This window comes from Astyanax mexicanus, chromosome 15, assembly GCF_023375975.1.
Source record: "Astyanax mexicanus isolate ESR-SI-001 chromosome 15, AstMex3_surface, whole genome shotgun sequence".
Classification (NCBI taxonomy): Eukaryota; Metazoa; Chordata; class Actinopteri; order Characiformes; family Acestrorhamphidae; genus Astyanax; species Astyanax mexicanus.
The window spans coordinates 22,326,914-22,345,546 of record NC_064422.1 but is presented as its reverse complement, the minus strand read 5'-3'; the positions used below and the strand labels follow the sequence as shown (position 1 = coordinate 22,345,546).

At 38.5% G+C, this 18,633-nt stretch overlaps 1 protein-coding gene across 36 annotated transcripts in view; it reads left to right on the top strand.

Moving 5' to 3' along the window:
- Window positions 1-18,633, top strand: part of ank3b (ankyrin 3b) — a 177,924-nt gene that overhangs the window by 53,488 nt on the left and 105,803 nt on the right. For all 36 annotated transcript variants that reach the window (XM_049464977.1, XM_049464984.1, XM_049464983.1 and 33 more), the window contains exons 2-3: window positions 12,584-12,685; window positions 16,631-16,729. In XM_049464977.1, coding sequence (XP_049320934.1) covers window positions 12,584-12,685; window positions 16,631-16,729 — 201 coding nt within the window. The remainder of the gene's footprint in view (window positions 1-12,583; window positions 12,686-16,630; window positions 16,730-18,633) is intronic.

The following is an 18,633-nucleotide window of genomic DNA, read 5'->3' as shown; positions in this document are numbered from 1 at the left end:
TAGGCCTGTCGCAATAATTAAACAACCTACTTATCATATGATAAACATGGGGATCGCAGACAATGTGCTGTCATGGTTCAGATCGTACCTCACTGGGCGCTCGTTCAAGGTGTCGTGGCAAGGACAGCTGTCCTCAGCCCGCTCCTTATCCACTGGGGTTCCCCAAGGTTCGGTACTGGGACCCCTTCTCTTCTCCATATACACCACCTCTCTTGGTCAGGTTGTCCGCTCACACGGATTTTCCTACCATTGCTTTGCTGATGACACCCAGCTATACCTGTCGTTCTCACCTGAAGATCACTCAATCTCTGCACGGATATCGCAGTGTCTCTCTGACATATCCTCATGGATGAAGGAGCATCACCTTCAATTAAATCTCTCAAAGACTGAACTTCTGGTTATACCAGCAAAACCATCTTTTCAACACAACTTCTCTATAAGTATCGACTCTCTCTCTCTCTCTCTCACCGACAAAGGTTGCTAGGAACCTGGGTGTTCTGGTTGATGACCAACTCTCCTTCACGCACCATGTGGCCTCAGTTGCTCGGTCCTGCCGCTTTGCGCTCTATAACATCTGAAAAATTAGACCGTTCTTGACGCAACAGGCCACCCAACTCCTGGTGCAAGCGGTCGTCATCTCACGCCTCGACTACTGCAATGCCCTGCTAACTGGCCTCCCGGCCTGTGTAGTAAAACCACTCCAGATGATCCAGAACGCAGCAGCACGTCTGGTCTTCAACCAGCCAAAACGGGCACATGTCACCCCGCTGCTCATTGAGCTCCATTGGCTACCAGTTGATGCTCGCATCAAATTCAAAGCTCTTACAATCGCCTACAAGGTGATGACAGAACAGGCTCCTTCCTACCTGCACTCGCTCCTGAAGGCTTACGCTACCTCCCGGCCGCTGCGCTCCTCCAATGAACGTCGCCTCGCTTTGCCAAACATTCACACAAAGCAATCCAGACTGTTCTCATACAGAGTTCCCCAATGGTGGAACAAACTACCTTCCACTACCAGATCAGGAGAATCTCTCGCTATCTTTAAGAAACTCCTGAAGACAGAGCTCTTCAAAGAGCACTTACTCTCTTAACACCTCTAACACACTAACTACTTCTAACCTCATTTCCTTCTTCCCCTCCTTCACTCCTCTATCCTATTATTCCCCTTTGACCTCCTTTTATCCTTATCCAAAGTTGTTTTTACCTTTAAACTTATTTTACATTGTACTTGACTATTGTAAGTCGCTTTGGACAAAAGCGTCTGCCAAATGTAATGTAATGTAATGTAATGTAATAAATTAACATAACCATATTGCCCGCTGCACTTGTGTGCACTTGCATGTACTACATTTAGCCGATCACGCTAGGCTATTCTTTTGCTCTCTGGCGTACAAACACACACACTCTACAGTTTTGCTGCTGTTGTAGACTTTTACACTGTTTAATGACGTGATACACAGTCTGCTTTAACTTTAGTTCAAACTGTTTGGTCTTGGGTGCCGCTGCTCGGCTCATTCTATGACGTTCTCTAAACTCTACTGTTCTTGAGAACCACGTGAAGTTTAAAGCTAGGGCTGCATGATATTGGAAAAATTTTACATTGCAAATGTTCTTTTTTCGACCGTGACATCAGCAGCTCCGCCTCCACCCGCGTGCGGTTTTGCGTCTGCGCCGATCAAGAGTTGAGTCAGTGCTGAGCACTCAAATCCAGGGGAAAACAGCAAAACAACAGTAATCAGCCCTTTAATCAGGCTTTTAAATGTCATTTTAAATGGTAAATAAGATCAGCTGTAACTGAAACGATCTGCGCAAAACTGTGCAGGACTGAGGTGCACAGCTTTCGACACGTGCGTTTATTATATGCACGTGCCCAGCCATGTGGATGGAGGCCATGTGCTTACCTCATGTACTCCTGCCCCCCCCCCCCCCCCCCCATCTGCACTGATATAGTCATAATAATGACAGTAACATAATAATAATACAAATAATTGCAGGAGTTTTTATAGTTAGAGCTTATGTAAACTTTATTATATTTGATAGTATAAGTTTGATAGTGGGCAGCTGTCCTGCAGCAGCCCTGACGACATTGAAATGTAAAATGTTTTGATCTATAGTGAGAAAATATGTAATCTGTTGTGTTTTTCACTTTAATGACCAAGCTGAGTAAGTGAACAGGCCTTAACCCATTGAGTTTCTCTATCCAGAACTTTTTGTAGTTTGATTATGTCGACTAGATAGATGCATAAGAATTGAATTCCATTGATAACACAGCAAGCCAGACAGTGCAGACATCTGTTAACGTTGACGTAACAGAATTAGCAGTTAACAGAGTTCTTCTCCAAGTGTACTCAGCTGTTCAGTGATGTTGCGCTCGCTGCACACACACTTGCTTTATGTGACTCTTAGGAAACACATGCTAGCTTTTACTCTCCTAACACTGGGAGCAACCCCATGTGATGAGGGAATTTAAACTACTTGATGGGAAATGGTTAAAAAGCAGATTTAAAAAAAAAAAAAAATTGAGACAACAATATTGCATTCAATTACATGTGACAGTATCTTTAAGAAAATATATTTAAATGCTCTTTAAATAAATGTTTTATAGCATATAGGGCTGCAACTAATGATTATTCTGGTAGTCGACTAATCTTTCATCTCTAAAAAACATAGAAACAGCTAAACACTAACTTTAAAATCCATTTTAATGTCTAGATGTCTTTTAAATGTGTTATTGCTAGTGATTAGATATGTAATCTGTTTAAACTCCTTTGGAGACAGAGTTGAGTGTAACCTGTGTGAGTGAGCCATTTACCCATCTCTCATTGCGCTTCTGTTCCCAGCACTTTGTGTAATGCGTAATTTGTATTGTTACAAATTAACGATTAGTCAATAAATTTAAATAATCGACATTGTCCATTATCTCGACTAGTCATTGCTGCCCTAATAGCATAGCATAAAAAGTCACAGTGAAAAAAGAAGTGAAGATGTTTCCAGGCCTCTGACAGGCTGTGTATGTGTGGAGTGTGTGGTTGGTATTAGTGTGAACAGGGTGCTAAGCCCCTCACTCTGGGCTTCTGCTAACTCCAGTTGATATTGAATTGTGATAAAAAACTGCAGCTCTATTCAGATCTGGGCTCTGGGACAGGACATAACCTCACCCTCCTAATCACCAGCAGAGCCGCTGCCAAAGCCACTTATTACAGCACTTCATCAATGAGGGATGGGCAGGATGAATATGGATACGTTTACATTGCCAAGCTGAAGTGATTTAAATTACACCAATTTTTTTGCCTTAATGTGACAAAGATCTGATTTTCTCAAGGCTGGGTGGACATGTCAAATCTGATCAAAGTTATACAGCTTTAAAAAAAATTAGAGACCACTTAAAAATAATGATATTTTTTTTGTTATTTCAGCCATTCAGCCTGTCAAATGCTTTCATGTTCATTCTGGCAAAAAATAACCATAACAGCTGTTTTGAATCTCTAATGAAATCAGCACTGTGCTACAAAACACTACTAAAACTTACTGCATTTTACAGACTATAGGGCTCACTGTATTATAAGGCGCACTACCCATGAATGTCTATTTTCTGGTCTGTTTTCATACATAAGAGGACAACAGTATTTTAAAGGACAACAGTGAGGAACACAGAATTCTCTACTGAAAATAGTTTATTTGTGTGAATAAAGCGCTTTCGTTTATTTACAGAAAGAAGCTTAGATTTCCAATATTTTTAACAGTGCAGCTAGCAGCAGTGCTAGCCACGGTTAGAAGCGCTTAGCACTACTAAATGCTGCCTGACAGCACTACACTAATGAACTCTAAGTGTTCTGAAAAGCCAGGTTTTAGTGTTTCGTCCGACGTAGCTTGTTTTAACATGGTAAACACACAGGCTACAGTCTGATATACTCACCTCTGAACGGCAAAAGAGCTAGCATTGTGGTTAGCGGCTAATGCTAATACCGCTCCAGTCTTGGTGCTGAATAAAGCGTCACTAAAACTCCTTACTGCTTCTCACAACCTGACTAGTAGAATTTTTACATAAAGCGCACCTGATTATAAGTCACACTGTCGATTTTTGGAAAAATTAAAGGATTTTAGATGCACCTTAGAGTGCAAAAAATACAGTAGTTGTAGCTAGTTTTCCTTGGGCCAGCATATGATTACATTTACTCAACCCAGTTTATCTATGTGTATCCTGTAACACATCTTCCAGCCTTCATCCAGTTCTTCATGTGTGAGGAAAAAGAGCAGAAATTAAGACAGAACATTTTTGTTGTGATTTTGCCAGTTTTAATACAACTCCGATCTCAAAAGCTGGATTAATATGCAAAATGTAAATCTATGTAAATAATAAAAACAATGCAATTATTTGTAAATCTCATACGGCAATAGTTTTTTGTTAAGTAGAACGTAGTACACCTGCCAGATGTTAAAGATGAGGCATTTTACCATTTCATGAAAAACATTAAATAATTTAGAACTTGGCAGCAGCAACACGGCTCAAAAAATATGGGATAGGTCAAGAAAGGGCTAGACAGGCACTCTTAGAAGCAGATGGCCAGATGGGCAGAGGTTCACCAATGCTAATATATTGTTTTATTATCCTATTTACAACCCTGTTTTTTTGCCACAGAATAAAACATGCTAATTGTCCAAGGCTGAATTGACCTTCTGTTGACCTTCTGCCCTGGCACAGGCAGTACTGTGATCTCAAGGCCTAGTTCCTATGGGAGTTTTTCTTGCAGAACTAGCAGATTCTGTAGGTGATGTGCTGCTTGTCCCAGAAAACTGACTTAAAGGATCAACATCTTGTTCTCCCCAAGAAACTGTTGCATTTAGGGCTGAACGATTAATCGTTTTTAAATTGAAATCGTGATTTTTCAATGGCAGGAGCTGAGATTTGAATTAGCCAATAGCCTGAGAGTGTGTTTGTGTGTGTGAAAACGCAGCCTACTTTTCCAGAGACATGTCACAATGTTCTGTGATGTCACCGCGTTTGTAGTCCGAAGAGTGCTGGGAATTGTAGTTTTTAGACTTATGAGAATGACAAGAGGCGCAGAATGTGGCTTCTCTTTGGACTTCTTCAATACAGGCTCATATGTACCTTTACTGAAAGCAACCGCTGTGCTACTTCATCATGTTTGTCCACATAGTGCTCATTGTTTTGAGAGCTTGCCTTTAAGACACAATCATAATGCCATAGCCATCTCCATCACCAGACCTTCCCCTGACTGAAAATGATCATCACATTGACAGGACACCATTAGGAACCTCTACAACTCCAAGATCTGATGCAATAATTAGTGAGCTTTTAAAAATGATCCACTACAGTGTTTTTTGCTTAAATGGGCCCAATACTGATACCCATTGCTAATTTTAAGTTACATTAAACTGTAACATCGCAATCCCATTATGGACCTTTGGAGTGGTGTCATAGTGTGCAATGTCCATCACCCGACGAAAAAACAAAACAATCATTTTTGTATTGACATTTGTGTCAGTCTTCAAATGCATTATCATATTGAGACTGAAATCAATCATGTGTGTGTGGGCGTCTGTGGAGATTTGGCTGAGGAGGGTCAATGGTATGGATCCCAAGAGGAAAAGCAAAAAGCTCCTGAGAGAATGAGAGAAAGAGAGAGAGAGGGAGAGATGGGGAGAGCGAGAGAGAGGGAGGGATTGAGTGTGTGAGCTTCAAAGCACAACTCCCACACACTGCGGAGGATTAACCTCCACTGAGGAAAGAGAGAGTGACAATTTTACAGCGTGGAAAGAGAGACGCGTGGAGAAAAACGAGCGATATTTATGTACGAAAGAGTGCAGTGATGCAACCGAGTGACATTTCTATCTGATGAATAGATATTCATGAGATGAAGGCGGGTCGCTGAGCTGAGCGTGTCGAGCTTGCAGCGTTTTGATGAATGAAGAGAATAAAGTCTCTGAGAGTTGTTTCAGGACTGGGCTGGTTTAGGTCTGTTACCATTACTTGATTAAACTTGACTCTAGATTAGTAGCTTATTTAAATGTATCATTAAATCAACAATGTTTAATGGTCAGGAATACAATAATAGGGGATGTGGTCTAGGGGTGTCACGATTCTCTAAATCCTCGATTCGATTTCATTTTCGATTTGAGGGTCACGATTCGATTCGATTCTCGATTTTCTTGTTTTTTTTTCTTGTTATTATTTTATGCCTCATAAAATTTAAATAATATATTTATTATTATTATTATTATTATTATAAATATTATAAATATTATTATTATTATTTATTAAGATATATATGGTAATGCCATCTAGTGACTTTTTTTGGTAGCAACAGTGTGCACTATTAAAACAAGCAGTTTATCAGAGCTGTGTGTGGATGGCTGGTGAAACTGCTCATTACATGAAGCTGCAGTTCTTCATCCAACCACTAGTCGGAGCTGCAGCAGCACAAGCCCCGCTCTCTTCACTCAGTCACTACTTCAGTACAGCCCAGCCACGGGCTACAGAGCTCAGCCAGTCCGTTTTTACTGTTTCTGTAAACAAATAAAGGTTTTAACCCCACTAACCGGATAATACAGCTCACTACAGTTCATCTTTCAGCCCAAGCAGCTAACAGCAGCAGGTTAGAACAGCCGACACGGAGTCACTGCTCGGATTACATTATGAACAGGTCAGTTAGCGCGCTGCTAACCTCAGGATGTTTATAACTACGGAGTTTAGTGGACACACCACGGCTGCCAGTTAAGTCTTTTAAAGGCTACTGAAGACTATTAAAGGCTATTAGAGTGTAACCCCTGGCTCCCAGGGGTTACAAGAGGTTATTGAAAGCATTATTGGGGGGCAGAAATCAGTACAGGCTGGTTAGATAAGTGATGTGGGTATTGTCTTATAAATATTTACACATAACTTATATCTCTCCTGAAAAGCGTTTATTTTAGTCAGAAACACGCTTGTGTTTACTTTATCTGAGAGAAAGATGTTTTTTTAATTCAATGGAAAGCAACAGGTGTAGTCAATTATAAGTTTAAGATTTTTAATCCACCTCACTGTGATCTATAGTCAGTGTTCTCAAGTCACACTGACACACGCATTTCAGCGAGTTCACACGCTCTCACCTGCGCGCACCCACCCCTCCGTTAGATACAGATACAAAACCTGCGCGCCCAACCCCCGCCCCCCCGCCCCCCCGCCCCCCCTCCCCCCCTCCCCCGTTGGACAGATAAAAACAGTGATCACACTCCCGCCGACTGCGCTCATGCAGTGGCTATCTCTATTTAAATGAATAGGATGCGCTGTGTTGGTGCCGCGCCATTTGCGTAGCGCGCTGCGCTATTTGCGTAGCGCGCGCGGGAGGGATCGTCGATCCTCTTTTTGACTTCGATACTCGAGATCGTGACCTCATTTCGATTCGATTTCGATAAAATATCGAGATCGTGACACCCCTAATGTGGTCCATTGTTCACACTGTTGCATGGACAAAAGAGTACATGCTATGCTATTAGGTTAATTAGTAATAGGAACTTTAGTGGTTTAAGTGTATTGCCATCATAACTGTAGTCTTGTTTGTCCCCTCTGTTTTTCTCTTGTCTCTCTCCCTCTCAGTGCAGCATGTATTGAGTATCTCATACACTTTTATCTTTCTTTATTCTTTATTTCTTAATGTTCCCATTCATTAAATCATGATGGATTTGATGAGGATGGTATATGGTTAAAACTATTATTTTTAAGTGTGGATCTAGTAATGGAGCTTTATTGAAAAGGGACAGTCAAAAACAGTGGCCAAAACAGGCAAGGTTGACAACAAAAGTCAAAAATACAACAAACTGTATCAGTTCAGGGTTATTACACAGCAAAACAAGGGCAAGAGCAAGGCAAAAAAAATCATAATGATAAATGGCAAATAGATAAAGAACATGCACTGAAATAGAAAATTAACAACGAAATAAAACGCTTTTATGTCAGTTGGAACCAGAACAATACTCGACAGGGTAGCAGTGGAAATTAGATGTACATATATAAGACGTGGAACAGGTGAAAACAACCTAAAAGGCAGGGGATGCAGAACAGGGTAGTGTCATGTAATTTTGTGATCATGTGTGTCCAGTGCATTCTTGGTAATAGAGTGCATGGGTAGCTGTTCTCTGTTCTCTGTGACTATTGCAGGCGAGACAGGAGTGACAGGAGTGACAGGAGGAGTGGCAGGTGTGCACATTTTATTCCAAACTTAGCCAGTGCGCCCCTTAGTGATTAGAATTCAGTTCTGGGACATTTGTAACTCCACTGTAATTAACATATTGTCGCTGTCCAATGAAAAACTTATCTTCAAAACACCAACTTTACAGGAGAGAGAAAAAAACTGTAAACTTTCAATGGAAGTCAATGTAAAAAGAGTTTATTTCAGGTCATTTTAAAGAGTTTCTATTGGTCCGTTCATCAAGAAATTTTGGCACAGTGTAAGGAACAGTTTAGCTATTCAAATTATGTAGTAAACTAAAAATCGACAAAAATTGAGATAAGCGTTTTTCATAGGACAACGACGATATAGTGGTGGACATTGTTGATGCTTGTATATGTTGAAGCACAAGCAGAAAATCTGCTGATTGTCTCTTTTCCCTGCCTCCTCATGCTTGCTTCGCACTAATGTACGTTTTTCAAAAGCGTAAAGAGGGTGGGAGACCTGCTGATACTGAGGGTGGGGTCTTCGGATTCTTCTATTCTTTCTAGACTCAAGATTTGTTTAAAAGAGCATTGTTCTAGATACCTTCCACACCTTCCATGAATTAATCTGTCTCCTTCTGATGCTAGAGACTTTTGTTTTACATTAACTTTGGCAAAACATCAGTTTCATTAAATTGGATTTCATTGGATGTCCTATGTTTTTTACATCACTTTCATTCTTACTATTTATATGTAATAACCAATAATTTAAACAGTTGTGACTTGAGCTGTATAGTACAGTGTTATTGCTTTACCTGAGCAGTGTGAGGTAAATAGTTTACAGTATTAAAATGTGGGCGTGGCTCTGTGAACCAGACACTTGCTGCAGTGTGTGTGATAATGTGTGTTCATGTGTGTCTGGGTGTGTCTGAGAGCTTTCCTATGATACAGCACTGCAGCAGCAGCATGCTCCCCCTCCTCTCACTCTGTGTGTGTGTGTGGGCTGTGTGTCTGAATGGTGTGTGGATGCTGACTGGGCACAGACTGACCGCACCTTTCTACAGACACACACACACAGAGAAGTGTATGCTGAAATTTGATCCCACGCTGAGTGCATTGCATGCTTATAATACAGCATCAAATGCTGCAGTTTTATTTCAACATAGAGCTTTAAACACTGATCACTTTAGTTCATAACCACACACTCACATAAAAAAAACACACACATACACGCTGAGCTTGCAGTTGTCTGCATGTTCACATGGACTGCTGCAGTCCCTATTGTCATTCCTGTCATATGCACGCACAAGCACACCCACACACCCACTCATACAGTGTGTCAGTGATAAACACTGCATGCCTATGGAGTTTGGACTTTATTCCAATATTGAGCAATATTGAGTTGTCTGAGTGGGTGAAGTTTATGAATCAAACCCAAAATACAAATCCATGATTTTTTTTTGTGTGTGTCTGTTTAGTAATTCACCAGTGAAATGTATTATTGAAGAAAAAACTGAACAATTTACTTTAGTTAATTAATTTGATTATTCTATTGGGATTTATAACATGGTTTTATACATTCTGTGTACATTCAATATGTATCTACAGCTCTGGAAGAAATGAAGAGACCACTTCAGTTTCTGAATCAGTTTCTCTGATTTTGCTATTTATAGGTATATATTTGAGTAAAATTAGCAACATTGTTGTTTTATTCTATAAACTACAGACAACATTTCTCCCAAATTCCAGATAAAAATATTGTCATTTAGAGCATTAGTTTGCAGAAAATGAAAAACGGCTGAAATAACAAAAAAAGATTTAGAGGTTTCAGACCCTCAAACAATGCAAAGAATTAGTTTATTTTCAAAAAGTTTTAAGAGTTCAGAAATCCATATTTGGTGGAATAACCCTGGTTTTTAATCACAGTTGTCATGCATCTTGGCATGTTCTCCTCCACCAGTCTTACACACTGCTTTTGGAAAACTTTATGCCACATTTTTAAGTGGCCTCTTATTTTTTTTCCAGAGCTGTATATAAATCATCTTATTGCATAAGTAACTTGAATATGATTACATGGATGACGCGTTTCCAACTTTCAAGCAATTGTTACAATGGTCACTGGTTACAATGGTATTCCAGGTGTTTTTTTAAGTGGTTGCAAGTTGATATGATATCAGAGGTGATTGCTATGGTATTCCATGGTATTCCAGAGTGGGTGCTAAGTAGGTCTTTACTGTGGTGTTCTAAAATGGGTGTTATGGTCAGGGGTTGCTAGGTGGTTGCTGTGGTATCCTATTGTTAAGTTAATGCTATTTGAGTGCTATTGTGTGGCAAGCCGTTTACTACAGTATTTCAAGCAGTTGCCACGATGTTGCTTAGTGGTTGCCAGAGTATTTCGTTGTGGTTTTTAGACATAGCTGTGACATCCCAGGTATGGCAGCCTTCTAGTTACTATAATCTGTTTACTCCCTTGAATTACATTTGTATTTCAGTATTTTGCTGCCTATGTAATATGAGTGCCTAAAATAACCTGTAAGCCTACAGGGCTAAATCTGCTCATCTATTTTAGGCCGTTAGCATTTTTCTCAAGGGGCATCTTCTTTATCTAAAGGACAGTTGAAGAGAGAAAAATCTGTCCACTCTGATCTGTCTAGGCATTTTGGCTGTGTCTTTATTCCTAATTAAATTTCCAGCCACTTTGTCCAAACCTGTGCTCAGTTCTGGCTCTTCTCCAATCTGCTATTGTTCTCTGAGGTGTCAGATTGAGACTGGCAGGGCAAAACAATGCAAGCAATAAAAGGAAATAAGGACAAACATAAAGATACTGAACATAGAAAAGAAACACCGGGAGATAATAATGTGAGGGTGGGGCTACAGACAGGACACTGGTTGTCCCATCAAAATGACAGGACCAGGTGGCTCAGAGTGGTCCAGCAGATTAAGGGGCTGAATTTGAATTAGTTTTTTTTTTAGTTAATTTATATATTTAGCCTCTTATATCTAAATTAAAATATTTTCTTACAATTTACAATAACTATAAAATATATTTTCTGATTAAACATTATGTAATGATTTACAAGCACCTATTGTCACCCCTTTTTTGAAGGGTCTTACCGCACACCACTGCTGATTAGCATTCTGGCTAATCTGGGAACCTACCTATCAAGATTCTCGCTATGCAAAGATGCATAATATAATATAGGTAAAGAAAAAAAGGGAACAGCGTCTGAGAAACAAAGTGAGGTAAAAACATAGTGTGGTAAGTATATGCACTCTGTCAAGTACCTGTACTGGCAATTTTAAAGTATTGCCAATAGAATAGAATTCTCTGGAGCAGATACACAATAACCTACTGGCACCCCAAACCTCCATGCATTGAACTGTGGAGCTGTATTTAGCACTCTAGGGTGGAGTTGGGTGTGAGTTGGGGTGGTGATTCTGGGATTCTTGTTCCTAAATGCAATTAAATCCTCACAGCAATGCCCCAATATCTAGTAGAAAGACTTCCCTGAGCATGTTAAATGATAAATTAGTATAATAATGAGTTTCTTTGATTTTACCAAATTGAAAACCTCTGGAATATAATCAAGAGGAAGATGGATGATCAAGTCCTGAAACCAAGCTGAACTGCTTGTATTTTTGCACCAGGAGTGGCATAAAGTTATCCAAAAGCAGTGTGTAAGACTGGTGGAGGAGAACATTCCAAGATGCATGAAAAATGTGATTATTCCGCCAAATATTGATTTCTGAACTCTGAACTTCAGCCATTTCTTATTTTCTGCAAATAAATGCTCTTAATGACAATATTTTTATTTGGAATTTGAGAAAAAATGTTGTCTGTTGTTTAAAGAATAAAACAACTATGTTCATTTTACTCAAACATATACATATAAATAGCAAAATCAGAGAAACTGATTCTAAAACAAAGTGGTCTCTTTGTTTTCACACTGCCAGGTTTGTGGCGTAGACCGATAGAAATGCTCAAAAATGATTTTGATCAAAAACTTTTTGTATGGACATCCATTTAAAGTTTCTCTTTGCGCATTTGTTTTGGCATGACAGTGACGACATATAGTGGTAGAATGTCAGGATCCACTGGAAACCCCCTTGTGATGTCCCAGAGCCTTTTTCTCTCTCAGCACCACTTCTCCCCCACCACCACCACCACTTGCTACTGACATTTTCCTATTCATGTGCTTCTATTGCCTCTCCCCCTAACGCCGACTATGTCCTTGTGAATCTCATCAGCCCATTTATTTTATTACAAAATGTCAGCTAGCATAGTTACTAAGCACTAGAGGCTTATTCTAAGCGACCTGGTGGGATTCCTGTGTGTCACAGACATTTGTATACACAGCCCAGTATGGAAGACATATTACTATCTGTGTATTTTTAGCAGTTTTTTAATAGTTGGTTTTCTCTGTCTTGCAGACTGACAGCAATGCCAGTTATCTTCGAGCGGCCCGGTCTGGAAACCTCGAAAAAGCCCTCGATTACCTGAAGTCCGGAGTGGACATCAACATCTGCAACCAGGTCAGTTATACTCTTTTTGCACATTCCTCAAGTCTGTGTTTAAAATCCACATATAAACCAATTTAACCCTAAGCAAATTTATGTGATCCACACTTTTCACACCTGTAGTTGATTTCTATGGTACGAATCGGTTGATGAGTTTGTTTACCTGGAGTGTTTTCTTCCTCTGTTTGGTTTGGTTTCACACAGGCAGAAAACCTAAATGCACCAAAATGCGCACGAATAAACCACACACTGGCACGGGAGCAAGAAAGTAAATATTGTGAGAAGATTCTGTGTTTCAGTGCGTATATATCTGTGCAGTTTAAAGCTGCTTTAACACAAGCACAGTGTTATTAATAGGATGCGCAGCGCAGATGTACACGTAGTAAACAGAGTTGCGCATTTGTAAGTATTGAATGCAGCACAGACTGCGTGTGTAAACAGCATGGAGCAAAGACAGCGTTTGTTCATAGCTGTGGTAATTAGCATTATCTGGCTAATACATATATCAGATTAAACTGCACCTTAATAACAGTTTAGCTAGAAAAAAAAAAAACCAAGTATATTTGATAGCTGGGTCAAATAGAGGACGGATCACGTTCTCAATACAAACAAATCACTCCAGTTTGTTTAAGACCGGGCCGAGACCACCTCCTTCAGCATGTCTCGGTCAGGTTGTTTTGATCCGCATCTGGGTGTGATTACTGTTTTTTTATACCTGTTAAATCGAACCACACTAAGGGGACAAAAAAACAGTCTGTTTTAACAGGACCAAACAGTGCTGGTGGGAAAATGCCCTTGAACTACAAACTAGATTAACAAGATTAATTATTAGTTTTATTCAGGGTTCCTGCGGGTCCTTAAAAAGTCTTAAAACGTCTACAATTAAAATCCGGATAATTAAAGTCTTAAATTGTCTTAAATTTACTGTAAATTTGCTGTAGGTATTACATTTTCAGATGACGTATTTAATGCCGGTGGGTAAACACAGTGGCCCACCGTAAACATTTAATCCAGGGAGAGAACTAAGTTTAGCATAGAGCTAGCGGCGAGCTAGCTAACATATTGCCTTTAGCGGCAAGCTAGCTAACATACTAACATTTACTAGATAAAGCGAGCTAGCTAACGTTACCAGGGACAGAACTAAGGTTAGCGAAAAGCTAGCTAATATTAGCCGTGAGTTAACTAACATACTAGCTTTAGCAAGCTTAAATGAGCTAGCTAATGTTTCCAGGGACAGAACTAAGGTTAGCAGGGAGCTAACTAACATTAGCAGCGAGTTAGCTAACATACTAACGTTACCCAGAAGAGAACTAAAGAAATTATGACTACATTTTGGGTCTTAGATTATATTTATTAAGGCCCTATTTAGGTCTTAAAAAGCATTAAATTTGACTTTTAAAATGGTGCAAGAACCCTGTTATTGTAATTCTTACATAATCTGTATTTTCTGGATAATAAATCTCACAAGAGACTCAGAATGGATAATAAATCTTTCTAGAGACAAAATGTATCTTTGCCAGTTTAGGTATACAATACATATTCTGCTGTGTTGGCATATTTTTCAGTTTGACAAATAGCGTGCGCTCTTGCTGGCGTTTTATTTTGTCACATTAAGCAAAAATTGAGAAAATTCCCCTCGTTTAACCCCAGCTCGAATACTCAAACCCACTCAACTACAGGTACTTCTCAATAGTTCACAGTCACAACTGCACAAAGCCCCACCTCATATGCCACCCCTCTCCAGAGACGGCCAAATATTTTATTTCTCAGACAAAAAGTGACAAGTTTATGTTGCTGTTCAGAGGAACCAAACAAGGCAAGACACTTATTCATGTGGCATAGAAATGAGACACAAAGCTAAATGGTGTATTTCATCACTGAAATACCCACATTGAGAGACACATCATCTGGAAGCCCACATTGAGAGACACATCACTAAAAAAATATGTTTTATAATATGTCTATAATACACTGCCTGGGCAAAAAAAAAAATCGCAAATGATCTGGGGTTGCTGCAGTTGGTCAGGTCGAGGTTCAGCGACAGTATGTGCTGAAAGAATAAGGTCAGATCATTTTATTGTGTCTCAACAGTGCATTTTATTCCCTATATAGTTCACTATCAAACGCCCATTGTAAAATGTAGTGTACAAATACTGTTCTTTAGAAATTCCAGCACATGGTGGTTTTGTGTTTTGTGTGTTTATTATTTCCTAGTCAATTCACTATATAGTAAATCCTATATAGTGAATAGTGAATAAGTTAATCAGTGAACTAGTGAGCACAGCGTAAGTCTATATAGCAGGTAGGGATATTCGTAATAAGTGAAATATCTCTGAAATTCGGAGACTATTGAAAGGTAGCAGAATTGTTGTCATGTTAAATTTGAATAATATATGGGTTATTTTGTGACAGATCCTTTTTGCACTCACTCTTGAACTGATGAGGGTTCAGTTTGAGGAATGCTGTCATACAACACAGTGTAGTGCTGGCACAGAGTGTCCAATTACAAAGTTCTGCTTCAATCGATAATGGCAATTATGTGAGAATGGCCATTAGTTCCATTTATAGTGAGTGGGATGTGTTGACTGGAAATGCTAGTTTGTTTTGAAGCAGTAAAGTAGTGTTCTGTGGAATGATGAAATTTTAGAGTCTTGAGGTTTTGAAAAACTTGTTATTTTTGTACAGTGTATTAATACTGTGTCATAACCACACAAGTAAATGGTGGATATTGATGTTTCTGTTCATTTCTTTGGGATAATAAAGCACATGAGTAAGTTTCAAATAGCAAACGACAAGGTTGAGATTTCCATCATGCCCAAACTCCTGATTCTTTGCTGTATAAACAAGTTTAATTGAAGGATGCATTTATTAGTTCATTTATTAAATAAAGAATGTTCTTAGTGATTTTCTGAGTGTCCATTGGTCATTTTCACACATGGAACATGGAAAGTGATGTGTCAGCAAGTTTGTGGATGCCAGAGGCTTAACTTGGCAGTTATTATTATTAATATTGTTTTTTATTATTATTATTATTATTATTATTATTATTATTATTATTATTATAATAGTCTCTGCAACACATGACTTAATCCCATGGTCTCAGTTCAGCAATATTCTTCACCGCAGGTTTACCCTATTCATTTGATTAGCACCACTACGAGGAGTAATTAAGCAGTAACTTTAGTAACTATAATTGGGGGGGGCTAGTCTTAGGGAACACCTGTGTTTCAATAAATATATTAATATTTGATGCCACATATCAATATGATACGTTAAATCACAATATCAATATATTGTACAATGTATTCTCCACAATATTTCCACCATTGTTGGTTGCAACCATAACCAGCATTCACCAGCATTATTTGACATTATATTATTGTTATTTACAGCTCTGGAAAAGTATCTAAGATGCAACTTTAGTTTCTGAATCAGTTCCTATTTATAAGTATATGTTTGAGCAAAATTAATATTGTTTTATTCTAAAAACTACAGACAACATTTCATCCAAATTCCAAAAAAAATATTTTCATTTACAGCATTTATTTGCAGAAAATGAGAAATGGCTGAAATAACAAAAAGATGCAGAGCTTTCAGACCTTAAATAATTAAAAGAAAACAACTTAATTATAAAGTTTAAAGAGTTCAGAAATCAATATTTGGTGGAATTACCCTGGTTTTTAATCACAGTTTTCATGCATCTTGGCATGTTTTCCTCCACCAGGCTTACACACTGCTTTTGGAAAACTTTGTCACTCCTGGTGTAGCTTTATGCCCACTGGAAATAAGTTGCCTAATCATTACGAGTATCTACATAACAATAAGCCTTTAGCTTGGGAAGTTTAAAACATTTTAGCAGAGTATTTAGTTCAGATTTGTTTTTTCTATGATTGCATTTCTCTTTTTTACCTTTTCTCTGACTCCCTCTTTCTCTTTCTCTTCATCTCTCTCTTCTCACAGAATGGCTTGAACGCTCTTCATCTCGCCTCCAAAGAAGGCCATGTGGAGGTTGTGACTCAGCTCATTAAAATGGGAGCCACTGTTGATGCAGCAACCAAGGTAGGCTGAACTCTATAAAGTTGTGAGGAGAATCAGTTGATTGCAAAACTAAATCCTGAAGCTACTGATAAACACACTTCCTGCAGAATACCCATCAGTGGCCTTTATTAATGGAGGCCAGTGTAATGAGCTGTCTGGTGTTATATAGGCACTGTTCTTTGCTGACTCAGCATATTTCCACACTAAGAGCGTCTCTTCATGAGTAATGGATGATTGTAGGAAGATCTAACGGTCATGAATCTGAGCTAGTATGTGTGAGGAGGACTCCGCTGAACTATGCTGTGGGAAAGCTATCTCACCAAAGCCATTTGTGAAATAATGATTTTACACAGACCTCAGCTCAACTTTAGGGTGAGCAGCCAACGTTCTGTCACCCCGTTCCACATCCATCAATAAGCAATACTCTCTCGCCTGAACCTCTTATATACAGCACATTGCATAGCATGTATAATCATAAACATTCCTGGATTTAGCCTGGAAACGGCTTTAGGATTTAGAATGGAAATGGCTTGTTTTATTTCTTATATGTAACAGAACAAACTAATTAGTTTTCAGCCCTGTTCTGTCCCTTCTCTATTTTCTCAGTGCATAAACATTTATTCAGCTATTTTTTTTTCATTTAATACTAATTTCCCCTTTAAAGTTTATTATATATTAAAGTTATATATTGCTAGCTTGGAACATTTCTCACATTTTACAGTATGCTACTTGGATACACATTTCTGTTTTAGTTTAAACAGTACTTCACATTCACACACTCACATGTGCTCCACTCTCTTCCTGGTCTGGCAAAGGGCCCAATCATACTTTTAGCTGCCCTTATATAATGCCTGAGCAAAATTGAGGCATGCTCACTGGGCCCCATTTTGGGCCATACCATTCATTTTGAGGGGGTTCTTTGAGGTTTCAAAGATTTTAATATTTTTTTCCTTTTCTTATGTTTATGTTTATTTTATGGGGTTGTTGTCTGTAGTGTGTAAAATGTAAAAGTGTAAAATTTTAAGAATATTATTTTTCCATTGTATGATTATTTGATGTATTGTTTGTTTTGTTTATAATTGTATCCGCCTGCAGTGGAAATATACTTTGGTTTTGTCTGGGTTGGGTAGACCAGCGGTGCCTATTTAAGGCCTCATTTCCATGTTTGTAGAGGGGTGAAATGGTTAAGGTATACAATGGTTGGTTGATATATGAGCCAATGTTACACATTTGAGGAAAAGGTTGATTTTGTGTGTAATTTTTTTTTTTTAAATAGATTTTTTTTTTTTAAATAGATTTTTTTTTGTTTATTTTTTTTTTCTTTTCTTTCAAAATCACTTGCACTGGATGTGCTACTGCAGTTGCCATCATTTTTTTTTCCTACAACCCACAACCTTTTGAGGCACAACTGCCCTCACCTACAAGTAAGGTGTGACATTATATGATTAGAACATAAAAGGTAGTCAATTGAAACAGAGCAGATTTATAAGATAGTATGGGAATATAGGAAATATTGAAATTGGAAATCCCTGGAAGAATTGTAGGAGTACTTTTTTCTAAATGTAACCAAATGTCAGTGGTATTATCAAGTGAAAAAACAGCTTAAACATTTCTACAGGCTCCCTATTGGGTATTTAGTTGACAAAATGGGAATCAGCTGCTTGAATGTAATTGTTTTATAGGTGCATTTATATGCTTTTTTTATGGTAAAATAGATCGCCATATACAATCAGTATTTTCTGTATCCTACCATTACAGCATATCAATACAATACAGCATTGCTATGTGGGCAAGATTTTGATTTTTGATGGATGCGCTATGTTTTTATTAAGTTAATTTAGAGTACAGTTTAAATCAAGATAAGCTGCAATAATTAGTCGATATAATCAACAATGTTGATTATTTAAATTTGTCCACTACAAATT